Source organism: Microcaecilia unicolor, chromosome 8, assembly GCF_901765095.1.
Source record: "Microcaecilia unicolor chromosome 8, aMicUni1.1, whole genome shotgun sequence".
Lineage (NCBI taxonomy): Eukaryota > Metazoa > Chordata > Amphibia > Gymnophiona > Siphonopidae > Microcaecilia > Microcaecilia unicolor.
In genome coordinates, this window is record NC_044038.1 from 232,779,439 (window position 1) to 232,796,629 (window position 17,191).

At 46.0% G+C, this 17,191-nt stretch overlaps 1 protein-coding gene across 1 annotated transcript in view; it reads right to left on the reverse strand.

Moving 5' to 3' along the window:
• Positions 1–358: 358 nt before the first annotated feature.
• The window catches only part of VSTM2L (V-set and transmembrane domain containing 2 like), a 112,768-nt gene continuing 95,935 nt past the window's right edge, over positions 359–17,191 (reverse strand). The window contains exons 3-4 of the mRNA XM_030212851.1: positions 13,173–13,223; positions 359–724 (exon numbers count right to left, since the gene is read on the reverse strand). Coding sequence (XP_030068711.1) covers positions 359–724; positions 13,173–13,223 — 417 coding nt within the window. The remainder of the gene's footprint in view (positions 725–13,172; positions 13,224–17,191) is intronic.

Consider the following 17,191-nt stretch of genomic DNA (forward strand, 5'->3'; position numbering starts at 1 on the left):
GTCTCTCCTGCGTGGAACATATACATTGCTACCAAAGCTTTGACATTTTGCACAATTATGAAGAGAAATCAATTTGTAAAGAAGTGGGGGAGGGGGGGATGTCAGTGATATAACTGGGATAGATATGTTCATGCTAGTTTTGGGTTTCTCGGTGTGTCTATGCGGAGTCCTATCTCTTTTTTTTTTTTTCCCTGTTTTGTATCACTGAGTTCCTTCAACCGAACGCCATCCGGGAGACCAACAGCAGCAAACGCACCCAGATACTGTATTCCTCATGCATGTCTTTGTACAATTGACAAGGGAGAGAGGGCGAGGGGCAAGGGTGTAAGAGAAAGGAGTCGTCCAAGGGCAAGTAAGTCTAGAGCACACAGCTCTCGGGACAGGAGCGGTCGACTGAGCGTTTCTTCAGCTCGTTGCCTGCCTTCCGATGGTGCTGGGACTGTGAGTGGTGCTGGTGAGAGTTGGCGAGTTTGATGTTCTCACGTGAGGGAAGGCCCGCGTTCATTTCTGCCAGCTGGGTGTCCTGCAGGTGAGAGGAGGAACTCTGCTGGTGGAACTCAGGAATCCCTTCGTGGTCCACCCGCAGGTAGGCTTTCACCTTGTGGTGCCGCGCTTTGCCGTCACTGAAGTCAATGACCCTGCACTCGTAGGTTCCTTCGTCTGAGGCTTTCACCCGAGACAAGCGAAGCTTATGGGAGATGTTACTGCCGACCACCTTAACTACCTGCAGTAGGGGACAGGAGGGAAACCTTTAAAAAAAAATAAAGGCAACATAGACTGGGAAAAACTGCTATCCCATATAACAACATTGAAAACTTCTGTCATCTGCAGCTTTTGAATTACACTGTATTTTAGGATACTTTTTTCAATCTCTGACCAATCAGCTCTCAACTTCAACAGGCAAATAACCTCCTAGACATTTTTGAGAACTATTTCATTTATGCACTGTAAAAAGACAATAAATAGGAAAAAAAACGGAAAAGTTTTAGTTTTCTTGCATTAATGGCAAAAATCTCTTTCTCTTGGAGTGGCCTAGTGGTTAGAGCACCGGTCTTGCAATCCAGAGGTGGCCAGTTCAAATCCTACTGCTGCTCCTTGTGATCTTGGGCAAGTCACTTAACCTTCCATTGCCTCAGGTACAAACTTAGATTGGGAGCCCTCCTGGGACAGAGAAATATCCAGAGTACCTGAATGTAACTCACCTTGAGCTACTACTGAAAAAGGTCTGAGCAAAATCTAAATAAATAATTGTCCTGATACTCTATTATATTCTCCACCTGTAGGCTAAAACAGTGGTTCAGGATACTTAGCTGTTCAGAATTTCAGGATAAATTTGCGTACAGTGGGGGTAGTGCAAGTAAATTTATCTAACGCATCTTCATTCTGGATGTACTGAAAACCTGACTGGCTGGGTGTGTCCGAAGGACTAGGATGAGAACCCCTGGACTAAAAACATAATTTTAAAAAAGACTTGAAGATAGCAAGGCCTGAAATGGCCTGCTAGTGAAGATGGTAGAGGTAATCACTGTAGCAAAATTTACTTAAGCTTTTCTGGGACAGAGAAAAGGTCCATCAAGTCCAAGTATCCTGTTTCCAACAGCATCCAGTTAGGTCATAAATACCTGGCAGGATCCCAAAAGAGTAAAATAGGTTTCATGCTACTTCATCCCAGGAATAAGCACAGGATTTTTCCAAGTCTACTTTCATAATGGTTTATGGATTTTTCTTCCTGGAATGTGTTCAAACCTTTTTTTAAACCCTGCTGTACTAACCACTTTTACCACAATATCTGGCAATGAATTGAAGAGCTTAATTATATAGTGAGTAAAGAAATAGTTTCTCCAATTTATTTTAAATGTGTTACTTAGTAATTTCATTTCATTCCCCATAGACCTTGTACTTTTGGAAAGAGTAAACAAGCGTTTGACATCTACCTATGATAGGCACACTTGCAACAGGGCCGCCGAGAGGGGGGGGGGGGGCAGGGGGAACAAAATTTCTCAGGCCCGGGCCTCCAAGGGGGGCCCGGCACCGCAGTCCCCTCCACCCGCCCACCACCGGGCCGGGCCCCCCTGAATTCAAATCATAGCGCCTCACCTCAACCTCACTCCATGTGAAAGAAGCGCAGCAGCGGCAGTCTGCAGATCGCCTCCCTTCGGGCCTTCCCGCCCTGTAGGGCGGGACACAGGGAGGGAAGGGCTGAAGGGAGGCGATCTGCAGACTGCAGCTGCTGCGCTTCTTTCACACGGAGCGAGGTCGAGGTGAGGCGCTATGATTTGAATTCAGGGGGGCCCAGCACAGTGGTGGACAGAGGGGGGGGGGTGGCGGCACGGCCCCGGGGGTGGCCTTGCCCCGGGCCCGGCCCAGTCTCTTGGCGGCCCTGACTTGCAACAGATGTAGAGGACAGTGGGAAGGAAAAGGTTAATAGGGCTGGTAAAATACATGTAGGAGGGGGATGGTGTTGGTATAAGGGGGCATAAGGGATCTAAGTGCATCTACCCCACTTGCACGAATTTCGGATGGGCAGACTGAACCTGTCCTGGGGGAACCCTGGTCAGTCAACGCAGGCACATTTACTGCCTCTTAACTAGAAGGTGTTTGGGTTCAATGTGGCTTACATCAAACTTTTAAAGCAAATTACAATAAGAGAACTATAACGAAAATGCAAAACAATAACAGGTAAAAACATCCAAGCAGTATTTTTAAAATACGGAAAAAGGAGGCGAAGATAATCTCTCGCCGTCGGATGAGCACAACGTAAAGGTGATTCCTTGTATTAGGCTACAACAATGCCAAGGGACATTTATACAGTGTTCTGGTTGGTACCACGAGACCAGCATCTGTTTAAATTTCAAAAAGTGTCATTTATTTAAAGCAGCAATATTTTGCGGAGAAAATTACACTGAAATAACGGATTACAGAGAATCACTCTGATGTGTAGCAACTAAAAATGTCATTTGGGTGAAGTTTTCTATTTCTTACAGATGAGATTTGAATTTTAGATGACGCATTGTGCAGCACTTATGGGAAAGTAATTTGGAAAGGCATTTTCACTTTTGAATAGTGCTTTATATATAGGAATGGGCTGTGACAAAACTACCTGCCCAATATACAGGGAAGTATATGCGAGTACAACCTGCACACACATAAGTTTATCTGATATTTGAGGAGGGTTCAAAGGTTTTTTTTCACTTAGGCACTCACATTTATAACCTGCAATTCAGGGCACCCGGATTGTCTGGGTTTATTATAAATGCTTGAATTTTCAAAAGTGTGATTTTCAAAGCAGAAGTATGTGTTTGAAAATAAGTGCCTGCACCTGCAGTTATAAAGTTGCCTTTCTACAAGTTTCTGCATAAGACCAAATGACTCTAGTGAAAGCCTCTATAAGGGCTCTTTTTACTAAGCAACAGTAAGCCCATCGCGAGTTTACTTACATAAGTACATAAGTAATGCCATACTGGGAAAAGACCAAGGGTCCATCGAGCCCAGCAACCCGTCCACGACAGCGGCCAATCCAGGCCAAGGGCACCTGGCAAGCTTCCCAAACGCACAAACATTCTATACATGTTATTCCTGGAATTGTGGATTTTTCCCAAGTCCATTTAGTAGCGATTTATGGACTTGTCCTTTAGGAAACCGTCCAACCCCTTTTTAAACTCTGCCAAGCTAACCGCCTTCACCACTTTCTCCGGCAACGAATTCCAGAGTGTAATTATACGTTGGGTGAAGAAAAATTTTCTCCGATTTGTTTTAAATTTACTACACTGTAGTTTCATCGCATGCCCCCTAGTCCTAGTATTTTTGGAAAGCGTGAACAGACGCTTCACATCCACCTGTTCCACTCCACTCATTATTTTATATACCTCTATCATGTCTCCCCTCAGCCGTCTCTTCTCCAAGCTGAATAGCCCTAGCCTCCTTAATCTTTCTTCATAGGGAAGTTGTCCCATCCCCGCTATCATTTTAGTCGCCCTTCGCTGCACCTTTTCCAATTCTACTATATCTTTCTTGAGATGCGGCGACCAGAATTGAACACAATACTCAAGGTGCGGTCGCACCATGGAGCGATACAACGGCATTATAACATCCTCACACCTGTTTTCCATACCTTTCCTAATAATACCCAACATTCTATTCGCTTTCCTAGCCGCAGCAGCACACTGAGCAGAAGGTTTCAGAGTATTATCGACGACGACACCCAGATCCCTTTCTTGGTCCGTAACTCCTAACGTGGAACCTTGCATGACGTAGCTATAATTTAGGTTCTTTTTTCCCACATGCATCACCTTGCACTTGCTCACATTAAACGTCATCTGCCATTTAGCCGCCCAGTCTCCCAGTCTCATAAGGTCCTCTTGTAATTTTTCACAATCCTGTCGCGAGTTAACGACTTTGAATAACTTTGTGTCATCAGCAAATTTAATTACCTCGCTAGTTACTCCCATCTCTAAATCATTTATAAATATATTAAAAAGCAGCGGTCCTAGCACAGACCCCTGAGGAACCCCACTAACTACCCTTCTCCATTGTGAATACTGCCCATTTAACCCCACTCTCTGTTTCCTATACTTCAACCAGTTTTTACAATAGACATTTCCTCCTATCCCATGACCCTCCAATTTCCTCTGTAGCCTTTCATGAGGTACCTTGTCAAACGCCTTTTGAAAATCCAGATACACAATATCAACCGGTTCCCCTTTGTCCACATGTTTGTTTACAAAGGGGAAACGGTTGATACTGCTCGCTATACAGGAAGTTCCGCTGTGATACTGCAGCAGCCCGTCGGTATTTTTTACCCCTAGCGCGTCGTCATTTCTGGCACTACAAAAATTTATTTAATTTTTGCAGTGCCGGAGTACACCCGGCGGTAATCGGGCAGTGCCGTGGGCTGCCCGATTATCGCTGGGTTAACGTGGGAGCCCTTACTGCCACCTCAATAGGTGGCGGTAAGGGACCCCTCCCCTGAAATGGCTGCACAGCAAGTGCTTTACTTGCCGCCCTGACATTTCCTGTCAGAAAGCGAGACTTCCCTTTTACCAGCTGCGGTAAAAGGGGGCCTTGGCACGTGTTTAAAACACCAGCGCCGGCCCCTTTTTGGCCCCCAGGGCATGAAATAAAGGTGCTTAGCAATGATGAAGCAAAGCTGTGGAATAATGAGTCACTGACTCAAAAACGTTCCATCTACAAGATGACATAAAGTTGTGACATGTAATCATAGCAGTTTTTCAATTAAACTGCCATTCCATAACATATGATCCATGAGTCAATTTGAATAACTTTAAGTGGTTTCCAAGGCAACTCTAATAAATGCAACTGAATTCATATTGCATGAAGTAGGCTTTTACTTCTCTCAGCATTGACTATACTGCACCGTTATCCTAGAGCTGGGGCAATCCGAAATGTATTATCGTAGGATTGTAATAATGCACAAGGAGTAAACCCCTCTGTCAAGTGAGAGCAGGGGTGTAGCTACGTGGGGCCACGGAGGCATGGGCCCCCGTAGATTTGGCCCTGCCCCCTCCACCGCCGACCCTCTCGACCACCCTCCCGCTGCCAACCCTTCCCTGCCGTCGGGTACCTTTGCTGTCGGGGGTCACCCCGCCAGCCGAAGTCGTCTTCTCCGGCGCGGCCGCGTTGCTGATCTGCAAACAAGGCTTCTGTTTCTGTTTCCTGCAGGATGTCAGACTCACAGAAACAGAAGCCTTGCTTGCAGATCAGCAACGCGGCCGCACCAGAGAAGAGGACTTCGGCTGGCGGGGGTTGGGGACCCCTGCCAGCAAAGGTGCCCAACGACGGTGGCGGGGGAGGGTTGGCAACGGCGGGAAGGGAGGGTCAAAAGGGTTGACGTGGGGGGGGGGGGGGTCGGCGGCACTGGGGGGGGGGCTAAAATGTGCCCCCTCACCTCGGGCTCTGGACCCCCCTCCCGCCGAAGTCTAGCTACGCCCCTGAGTGAGAGAAAAAACATACTTTTTCATTTGTTAGGCTCGTTTGTAGCTTGTTTTGCATATAGGCGCTGCACTACCGAAGAAAGACGCAGGGGGTCTTTTACTAAGGCGAGCTAGCGTTTTTAACGCGCACTAAACACTAGAGACGCCAATGTATTCCTGTGGGCGTCTTTAGCATTTGGCATGCACCTATTTTTACAATGTGCTAAAAATGCCAGCGTGCCTTAGTAAAAGACCCCCCCCCCCCCCCCCCCGCAGTTTGTCTTGTAAGCAATGAGTATCGAACTGAGATGAGAGGTAGACATTTTATATGGGCATTCAAAAATCACTTTGCTTAGGATTGCATTCTGTATTGTTTGTACTCTGGAGTTGCTTAAATACACATTCAGAAGCGGAATTAATTTAATCTAAAACATACATTCTTTTAGTAAGATGAATATGTTCCTTTTACCAACATGAAAGGCTCTGCTATAGCTTTATTTATCCTGTAACCTACATGAAAAGAATGTTTTAACTTGCCCTATTAATTCCATGTAAGAATCTATAATCATGAAGGGAAATTCATTGTAATGCGCTCTCGCTGCTGTTTACGTTATTAAGCTTCACTCATTTCATTTGAAACCAGACAAATATATTATAGTTTTTATTGGGTGCAGCAAAGAGTCACTCAGATTGATTCATGGATCTTATCAGTTATAGAATGACAGTTTAATTAAGTATACACCACTATTAATTATTTGGAGGTACAAACAAAAAATCGCAGTCGGTTTTCTCATTGTTAGCAAGAAGCGTGTGATTCTGGGAAGGGGAAAACAATTCATGCAAACATGCCTCCCCCTTCTTCCCAAACAAATGCAAGCAAGCAAGCATGTTGGAACCAAAGAGATTTGGGTTGGGATTAACAATGGTTTCAAATTTCTTTGTCTGTGCATTTTTGTTGGATTTGATTGTTTGCCTACCGCTGCTCATCTTTATAGATTTGTATACAATAATGAAAATTTAATAAAAACGGGAATAATACATTGTTTTAAACCAGAAAATGTCCAGATGGGTCAAACAATCCCCAAGCCTCCAAACTGTATCACAATTCCCTAGAAATGGCAGCCAAAGCCTTCTTCAGTGCGGTCTCCGGCGCAGCCGCGTTCGCTGCCTGCCTGCCTTCTGGTCTTCTTTCTTCTTGCTCCATAAAGGGTTTTACGGTCTGTCGCCGTATTGGCGTGGACAGTTTATAATGCATTAATTTTTCGAATTAGATAACACGGCATGGCCAGCCACAACGGGGCTCGAAGGTCCGTTGCCGTATAGTGCGTAACTGTTGGCCAAGTATTATTGGCCGGCCATCACCGCATCTTAACGTGTGGTGTGCCGCTGAGGCAGGAGAAGAGCAAGAATGACGTACCATTAAAGGTGTTTTTGTCTCCCTGAGATCGTTTGCGCCTCGGTTCAGTGCTGTGCACAAGGTCTTCCGAGTCGTGCCTCAGTGCCGTGCTATGCAACTGTGGATTGTGAGCACTGCGTGGCCGGCCAAAAACGGCAACCGCGCTGTGGCAAACCCATCTGCCATGCGCCATGGGCAGCGTATGTGGGACTCTAGCCTAGTGCGCGTAATCCCATGAGATAGGCAGCTAACCCGAGATAGGGTTACCATACGTCTGGATTTCCCCGGACATGTCCTCTTTTTGAGGGCATGTCCGGGGCGTCCGGCGGATTTTGTCCGCGCCCACGTTTGTCCGGATTTCTGGACAAACGTGGGCGCGGGTGCGGGCAGGCGCGTGCGTGTGGGCGGGCGATCGGCGCCGTGGGTCTGGTCTCCCGTCCCCTCCCCTTCCTTACCATGTTCCCTGGTGGTCTAGTGACGTCTTCGGGGCAGGAAAGAGCCCCCTCTTTCCTGCCCGGAGCGCTGCCTCCCCTGTCTATCATCCTTCTCGGTCTGGCTGGGGATTCAAAATGGCCACCGAGAGTTGAACTCTCGCGAGGCCGCTTCAACTCTCGGTGGCCATTTTGAATCCCCAGCCATACCGAGGAGGATGCAGCAGGCAAGGGCAGGCAGCACTCCAGGCAGGAAAGAGGGGGCTCTTTCCTGCCCCGAAGAGAAGACGCTACTAGACCACCAGGGCTAGATAGTAAGTGAGGGGGGGGTATGTGATGGGGGGGGAGGGGACTATGTGACGGGGGGGCGGGGAATAGGGGCGGAACGCGGACCTGGAGGGGGCGTGGCAGGGGCGGGGCATGAGGCGTGGTGGGGGCGGGGTAGGGGCGTGACATGTGTCCTCTTTTTCAGAGGACATAAAATGGTAACCCTAACCCGAGATGGCCAGCCATCCTGGAAAAGCTAAACGAGGGTCGGCAGGAGAAAGCTAAAATGCCTTGCAGCCACACTAAGTTTTAAATGTCTACATACCGTAAAAATTGTTCTCAATTCGCTGGAATATCGTGCTCTGCTGTAAGAGCGTCTTTGGCTGTTCTCTGCACAAGCTCTGCCCAGGGCAGACACAAAACATGTGCCTGTAAAAATTTCAGGAGCTGCTGCCCAGGGTTGCTCTTCTCCGGCCTACAAATTCAAAAGGACATCCTGTGCAGTCAGTGTGGGCAGATGGGAAAAATTTTCCCCACCCAAAATCGGCCCTAAACCAGCCCAAAACCCACCCAAAGTCAAACCCCGCCTCCAACGTCACCGCCCCCGCCCCCAATGTCACTGCCCCCGCCCCCAACATCACCTCTGATGTTGTTAGCCCCGCCCCTGACGTCATCTCTGATGTCATTAACCCCGCCCCTGATGTCAACCCTACCCCGGAAAAGCTTCTATTGGACCAAATTGGACCAATAGAAGCCCCGGAAAAGCTTCTATTGGACCAAATTGGACCAATAGAAGCCCCGGAAAAGAGCACAAACCCCGCACAGCTGCAACTAAAAAGAAGCCCAATTTCCCGCAGCCCGCAGCCTTCGAAAATTTCCAGCATCCTGGCTTAAAAACCAGCCCAATTGGGTGGGAAACCCACCCATCTGGCAACACTGTGCAGTTCGAATTCCTCTCTCCTCCTCCCTTGCTCCTCCCCTTCTTTCCTGCCCCCTCCCCTTGCAACCCCTTGTTTCCCTCCCACTACTACCTCTGCTCTCTAGCTAGGCCCTCCCTGTACCCTCCCCCACACTTCTGTCTTCGCTGGCCTTCAGCCCGGTTGTGGTCGGCCCCCCTTTAATGGGTGTGCCTGGTTCTTTCTTCTTGCTCCTCCTGTGCACGCTGACGCTGAGCGCAGGCGTGCACAGGAGGAGCAAGAAGAAAGAACAGCAGGGGTAGGCAGCGAACGCGGCTGCGCCAGAGACCGCGCTGAAGAAGGCTTTGGCTGGTGGGGGTTGGGGACTCCCGCCAGCTAAGGTATTTGTTTGTGAGAGGGTGAGGCGAGGTGGTGGGGGAGGGGGCGAGGAAGTGAGGCAGTGGGGTGGAGGCAGCGGGACGGCACTCAAAATGTGCCCCCAACCTCGGGCTCTGGCCCCCTCCCACCGTGAGGTCTGGCTACGCCCCCTGTTACAATCATTCCTTTAGGGTTTAATGTACAGTTCTAACACCTCAACAAATTTTCTACCGTAGCCAAGCTTCAAAAAAGGTTCTTGACACAGCAGAAACTTAACAAAACAAAAGCCAGAGAGAATTAACAAATGAGTACCGTTGGAACCATTAGAAAGACATGCTTGCTGGTTGTTGAATCCAGAGAATGTTGCATCACAGCTGGAGGTCTCAGAACAACGTCCTCACCAGTAAGAAAATACTATCAAAAATCATTTCTTTCCAAGAAAGAGAAATATGGCTTCTACAGAGAATTCAAAATGTCCATGAAAATCTATTCTGGTGCATTACAGCATCTTTCAACCTCTGTCTCCCTCATTGACCTGAAGATTAAACTGCAGGAACTTTCAGACCAGCTATGTGAGAAGATCAATGCAAACCACATGGGCTAATTAGCTTCTCTACCAAATTGATTCACCCCTAGTATTTATCACCCCATGAAATTTAAGACGTACTCACTACAAGCCAGAGCCGCTATTGGCTTAGGTCAATAAATCAGATTTATAACCCACCCTGAGGTTCTGGCTCCCTTCCTGATAATCACACTGGATGTTAAAGGCCATTTTTCTACTTCCCAATGTTTGTTAGCTGAGGATTTTATAGCATTTAGATACTAAAGTCCAGCCACAATGCAGATGGAGGTCCGGGTTGGAGATAGAATTAAGCAAAGAGATAACCAAGATAAAGAAGAAAGAGGTGAATGAATGGAGAGCACGGGAAAGAGAATTGTCAATTATTCCAGTACAAATATTCATTACCCAGCCAAATCCCAGTCAGGCATTTCGAAAGATAGAATATTATAAAAGCAAACGCCATTTGCTAACCCTGGCAGAGCTTCCAAAGATCGCATGAGGGGCTAATGCTTGCCTTGAATAAATTGTAAAAAATATTAACCTTACTTACACATTATTAATATTCTTTAAAAATGATCCCTTCGGAGCTGCTGTGGAGGAAGGTGACTCTATAGATACGGCAACCCATCCTTTTGGTCCGTGCGATGAGGCGCGATGTCGTATCTTACATTCTTTAAAATGTTCTGATCTTTACCCACACGCCAGTCACCTCATTAAAGAAACGTCTTAATCTGAGGTGTACGTTTCAATGAATGTGTGCATCACTGGATAAACTGCCCTGTTTAGGATGTTCAGCCAACTGAGATCACTACTACTACTACTTAACATTTCTAAAGCGCTACTAGGGTTATGCAGCGCTGTACAATTTAACATAAAAGGACAGTCCCTGCTCAAAGAGCTTACAATCTAAAGGACAAGTGAACAGTCAGTCCGATAGGGGCAGTCAAATTGGGGCAGTCTGGATTTACTGAACGGTAAGAGTTAGGTGCCGAACGCAGCATTGAAGAGGTGGGCTTTAAGCAAAGACTTGAAGATGGGCAGGGAGGGGGCTTGGCGTAAGGGCTCAGGAAGGTTGTTCCAAGCATAGGGTGAGGTGAGGCAGAATGAGCGGAGCCTGGGGTTGGCGGTGGTGGAGAAGGGTACTGAGAGGAGGGATTTGTCCTGTGAACGGAGGTTTCGGGCGGGAACGTAAGGGGAGATGAGGGTAGAAAGGTAGTGAGGGGCAGCAGACTGAGTGCATTTGTAGGTAAGAAGGAGAAGCTTGAACTGAATGCGGTATCTGATTGGAGGCCAGTGAAGTGACCTGAGGAGAGGGGTGATATGAGTGTATCGGTTCAGGCGGAATATAAGACGTGCAGCAGAGTTCTGAACAGATTGAAGGGCCATAGATGGCTAAGTGGGAGGCCGGTGAGGAGTAAGTTGCAGTAGTCAAGGCGAGAGGTAATGAGAGTGTGGACGAGAGTTCGGGTGGTGTGTTCAGAGAAGAAAGGGCGAATTTTGCTGATGTTAAAGAGGAAGAAGCGACAGGTCTTGGCTATCTGCTGGATATGTGCAGAGAAGGAGAGGGAGGAGTCAAAGATGACTCCAAGGTTGCGGGCAGATGAGACGGGGAGGATGAGGGTGTTATCAACTGAGATAGAAAGTGGAGGAAGAGGAGACGTGGGTTTTGGTGGAAAGACGATGAGCTCGGTCTTGGACATGTTCAGTTTCAGGTGGAGGTTGGACATCCAGGCAGCAATGTCGGATAAGCAGGCTGATACCTTCGCCTGGGTCTCCGCGGTGATGTCTGGTGAGATCAAAGGTAAAATGTTTTGAAAAGTCTGTTTGAAGGTGTTTCCATATATTAAAATAGAACCCTTACTAATATCGTTATTTCATGTTTCTAAGATGACGCCAACAAGGTGGTAAGGTTTACAATTAAATGACAGCGGAAGGAACTATATACTGTGTTTTTTGATACTCCTCTGTTAACTCTGAGGGTTCTCTAGGCATCATAGAATTTCCTGATTCAGTTGACTTTCAATGCACCCTGTGTTTGTGGATCTAGTTCATGCCTTTTTCAGTAGCAGCTCGGCGAGTGAATTAAACATTCAGATACAGTAGGAATTTTCCTATCCCTGGAGGGTTTACAATCTAGTTGTACATGAGGCAATGAAGGATTACGTGACTTGTCCAAGATTGCAAGGTGCAGCAGTAAGACTTTAACTTGGAGCTCCTGGTTCTCAGCCTGCTGCTGCTCTACACATTGAACCAGCCCTCTCTCCGTGCTCTGTGTACCAGTGGCGTAGCCAGGGGGGGTGCCAGGGGAGCGGCCGCTCCCCCAAATGGAGCTCTGCCAGCTCCAGCGCCTATTTTTTTCTCAATGTGTTGCATTGAAAATGTGCACCAGCGGAAGTCCACTCTCACGCCGCTCTCGCTCTCCCCGCACCGTCAACCTGGCTCCGCTTCTGCTGTGCACCATTGATCCTATAGTCCAATGACAGGAAAAAGGGAGACCATAGCAAAACAGAGGACAAATAAGAGATTTTCATTGGCATTAGGGTGGTATGCAGGTACAAAATATTATTTTTTTGTGTTTTATGTTTTAATCATTTGTGTCATTCTGTATTTTTTTTTATAATAGTATCCATTGTCTAGTAATGTGAACTAAATGACATACCCCCAGATTTTATATATGGTGTCCACAACTGGGCACCGATCCAAGATGTGCACGCCAACTGAATTGGCTAATGAGCCAATTAGTACCGATAATTGGTTACTAATTAGCACCAGTTTAGATTTGCATGCAGATCTTGCTACGCACTCTTTGATAACAATGTGCGCAGTGTTACAGAATACCGGAGATGTGCACCCGAATTGAGCACTGGGAATTACACCTGATGTCAGCAGGCATAAGTCCTTTGGCACTCAATGTTGTTCCATAATGAGTGCCCGTTATAGAATTAGTAATGAGTGCCCATGACAGAATAGTAATTTGTGTCCATTATAGAATAGTATTGAGTGCCGATTTTTTTTAGGCGCCGATTTTTGAGAGCTGTTTACTGAAACTAGCCCATAGCCCATTTTGTATCATTACAAAATGAAACAAAGCAGCATCATTACCCATTTAGCTCCATTGATAACTGTGAATTTTTGTACTGATGCTTTTTAACTAAAGTGCTTCATTTTACTTCAAGCTGGGCTGAAATGCATTTGACTTTAAAAAAAACTGTGTGTGTGTGGTTTTTATTTTTTGGTTTCAGTGTGGGATGGAAAGCACAGCTGTGTCTTCGATTAAAGTCCTTGCAAGAAGCCATTATCAAAACTCACACTTATTTTTGTGGCGTCTTTCTCGGCCTCCTCCTGCTGAGATGCTTTTAGCTGTTGGAAAGGAAGAGAATTTGGGGAGGAGAAGGGAGGGAGAAGGGAGAGAGGAAGCCACAGGCAAAGAAGAGAATGGATAAAAACACATTAGTTCAGCAGGAAACAAAAAAAGTCACTAAAATACACATCGGACTAATTCACACTTTGGATGGTGGTCTATGCTTCAGAGAACGTTGGTAATGGAGCAGAGCCAGATCCAATGTTTGTGCAAGATGAGGGAGAGAAGCATGGTATGAGTATGAACAAATTAGCAGTTTTGAAGTAAGAATGTAAGAATGGCCATACTGGGTCAGATCAATGGAAAATGTATCCCAGTATCCTACTTCCAACAGTGGCCAATCCAAATCACAAGTACCTGGCAGAATCCCAAGAGATTATTGGTGAATGTTCTTAGTATCACTAATTTACACTTATAGGGCTAGATTCTATATATCATGCCTAAAAAAATCATAGTGGAAAAAAATACTCCTATGCGTATTCTGTAAAGTACACCTACAGTTTTGAGCAGTTTATAGAATACGCCTAGCAGCCATCCACATGACTAAATTTAGTAAACCTTCATGTAAATGCCAATGCTTAAATTAGCCACAGACGGGGTGTATTCTGTAACCATGACCCATCCATTCCATGCCCATGGACATGGCCAGAGTGGAGGAGTAGCCTAGTGGTTAGTGCAGCGGACTTTGATCCTGGGGAACTGGGTTCGATTCCCACTGCAGCTCCTTGTGACTCTGGGCAAGTCACTTAACCCTCCATTGCCCCAGGTACAAGATAAGTACCTGAAAATATATAAACCGCTTTGAATGTAGTTGCAAAATACCAGAGAAAGGCAGTATATCAAGTCCCCTTTCCCTACTTGAGATTCTAGATGGAATGTTAATGTTGCTATTCCACTAGCAACATTCTATGTAGAAGCCTGCCCTTGCAGATCAGCACCACGGCCGTGCAGGCTTCTGTTTCTGTGAGTCTGATGTCCTGCACATACGTCAGACTCACAGAAACAGAAGCCTGCGCAGCCACATTGCTGATCGGCAAGGGCAGGCTTCTACATGGAATGTTGCTAGTGGAGGAGCAGCTTAGTGGTTAGTGCAGTGGACTCTGATTCTGGGGAACTGGGTCCGATTCCTACTCCCTGTGACTCTGGGCAAATCACTTAACCCCAGGTACAAAATAAGTACCTGTATATATGTACACCGCTATGAATGTAGTTGCAAAATACCACAGAAAGGCGGTATATCAAGTCCCATTTCCCTTTTCAGCTATGTACCTTAGAATTTACTGTACAGAATACACTTAGACAGCTGTGCGCGTACATTCTAATTAATGCCAATTAGTGTCAATAATTACTTGTTAATTGGCAATTACTGGCTCTGATTGACTTGTTGGCTACTTAAGTTGTGCATGCAAATCCAGAATATGACCGAATTTGTGTGCGCAAAGTAAGATGCACGATATCGAATCCAGGGGTAAATGGATCATTTCTAAAACTGCCTCTGTGATTTGAAATGGTTGAAAACATATTTCAGAGATCATCTACCATGGCGATCATCAAGGTTTTTCTGCCTTGGGACAACTTATGAGCCATGACAAAAATCATGGGACATGCTAAAAAGTTTAATCATCCCACTTTACAGCTTATCAGTCCCATCCTGGAGTTTGTAGGATGACAGGCTGCTATATCAAAAATAACTTTTTGCGTTAATTTTAGAAAATGTCCTGATTTCCTTGTATTTTAGTTATTTAACTATTTTGATATCTTTTTAACCCATCAGCAAGTTTTCCTACAGGCAGCAATCATAAGATGGAAACCTTAGATCTGTTGCCCTTATACCAGTGTTCACAGACCAATGTAACTGCCACCGTGAGGTGAATTGTGTAGGTTACTATATTCAAAATTTAGGAAAGCATATTCTTCCTTACTCTAGAACTTTCTCCCTCTGCTCTTCTCTGCTGACTCATGGATATGTCATATTGGCTTACAAAATATTGAAGACTGACTAGCGTAACACACTCGTAAAGAATGACCAAGTACAGCACAGCACATCCATGCCCAGAACAATAAGAAATATGTTTAACTGAGGGGAACATAACTCGAGTGGTCAGGCGTCAGACTGCTGGAATACTCAAGCAAGTAATAAACAGCAGCAGGTATTCAGCAGATAACTTTTATGTAATACTTCTAAATCAATCATTCAGCATTTTCTCTTTGTTCAATGGTGTCGTTTTCTTCTCTTTAAACCCCTTCCCATAACAGACATCACACAGAATCCCTTACAGGGTCATCTTCTGCAAAGAGATTTGATAACAGGAGATGGCATGATGTCACAAGACTGAAGCTAGTCTCCACCTACTCCACCCAAGGAGGTTTAATTCTCTCCAATGCAACCACCACCACCTTGGTATACCCAAAACATTGAAATTCATAGGGCAACAAGCTCTGCCTACTGGCTTCAGCCCACATAATGGACCAGATAGGCTCATGGAGGAGTGGCCTAGTGGTTAGGGTGGTGGACATTGGTCCTGAGGAACTGAGTTTGATTCCCACTTCAGGCACAGGCAGCTCCTTGTGACTCTGGGCAAGTCACTTAACCCTCCACTGCCCCATGTAAGCTGCATTGAGCCTGCCATGAGTGGGAAAGTGCTTTTGTTACAAATGTAACAAAAATAAAATAGATACTATTGGAGATTCTACATGGAATGTTGCTACTATTGGAGATTCTACATGGAATGTTGCTATTCCACTAGCAACATTCCATGTAGAAGGCTGCGCAGGCTTCTGTTTCTGTGAGTCTGACGTCCTGCACGTATGTGCAGGACGTCAGACTCACAGAAGCAGAAGCCTGCGCGGCCACATTGGTGATCTGCAAGGGCCGACTTCTACATGGAATGTTGCTAGTGGGACTCTGGGCAAGTCACTTAACCCTCCATTGCCCCATGTAAGCCGCATTGAGCCTGCCATGAGTGGGAAAGCGCGGGGTACAAATGTAATAAAAATAAAAAATGCTGTCTCTTGAAATCAAACCACCTTGATCTTCAGCTGGAAGAAATATTCATTTTCCAGCATCTGCCTTCATAATAGAAGTATCATCTCGATTCTATATATGGTGCCCAAATGTGGGTCTGCTCTTGAAATATGTGTGCAAATTAATTGAATAATGAGCTTATAACCATCAATAATTGGGTGCTAACAACCGACGTTAATTGGCACCCATTGGAATTTACACGCATGTCTGACTGTATGCTACTCTATAAGGCAGTGCGTCTAACTGCTATAGCATATAATTCAAAAAGGGGTGTTGTCATGGGAGGGGCATGGGCATGTCAGGGTCATTCCAAACAATTGTGTGCATAGTTATAGAATACTGGGTCGGTGCACCCAACTTGAGTGCTGGCATTTCCACCAGTTTTCAGTAGGCATAAGTCTGGCACTTAAATTTTGGGTGTGGGAATCAATGCTGATTCTATAAAGTGCATTTGCCCTTTATAGAATTGATCTTAGTGCTGATCTTTTCTGGTGCCCATTTTTGAGCGCAATTTATAGAATCTGGGCCTATGTGTCTTGAGGATGATGGGTCAAGCAAGCAGGATAGGATTTGGGATTGTATACACCCCCTTTCTGTGGTTACAATCAAAGCAAGGGGGCATGCGATGAAACTACAGTGTAGTAAATTTAAAACAAATCGGAGAAAATTTTTCTTCACCCAACGTGTAATTAAACTCTGGAATTCGTTGCCGGAGAAAGTGGTGAAGGTGGTTAGCTTAGCAGAGTTTAAAAAGGGGTTGGACGGTTTCCTAAAGGACAAGTCCATAAACCGCTACTAAACGGACTTGGAAAACTCCAAAATTCCAGGAATAACATGTATAGAATGTTTGTACGTTTGGGAAGCTTGCCAGGTGCCCTTGGCCTGGATTGGCCGCTGTCGTGGACAGGATGCTGGGCTCGATGGACCCTTGGTCTTTTCCCA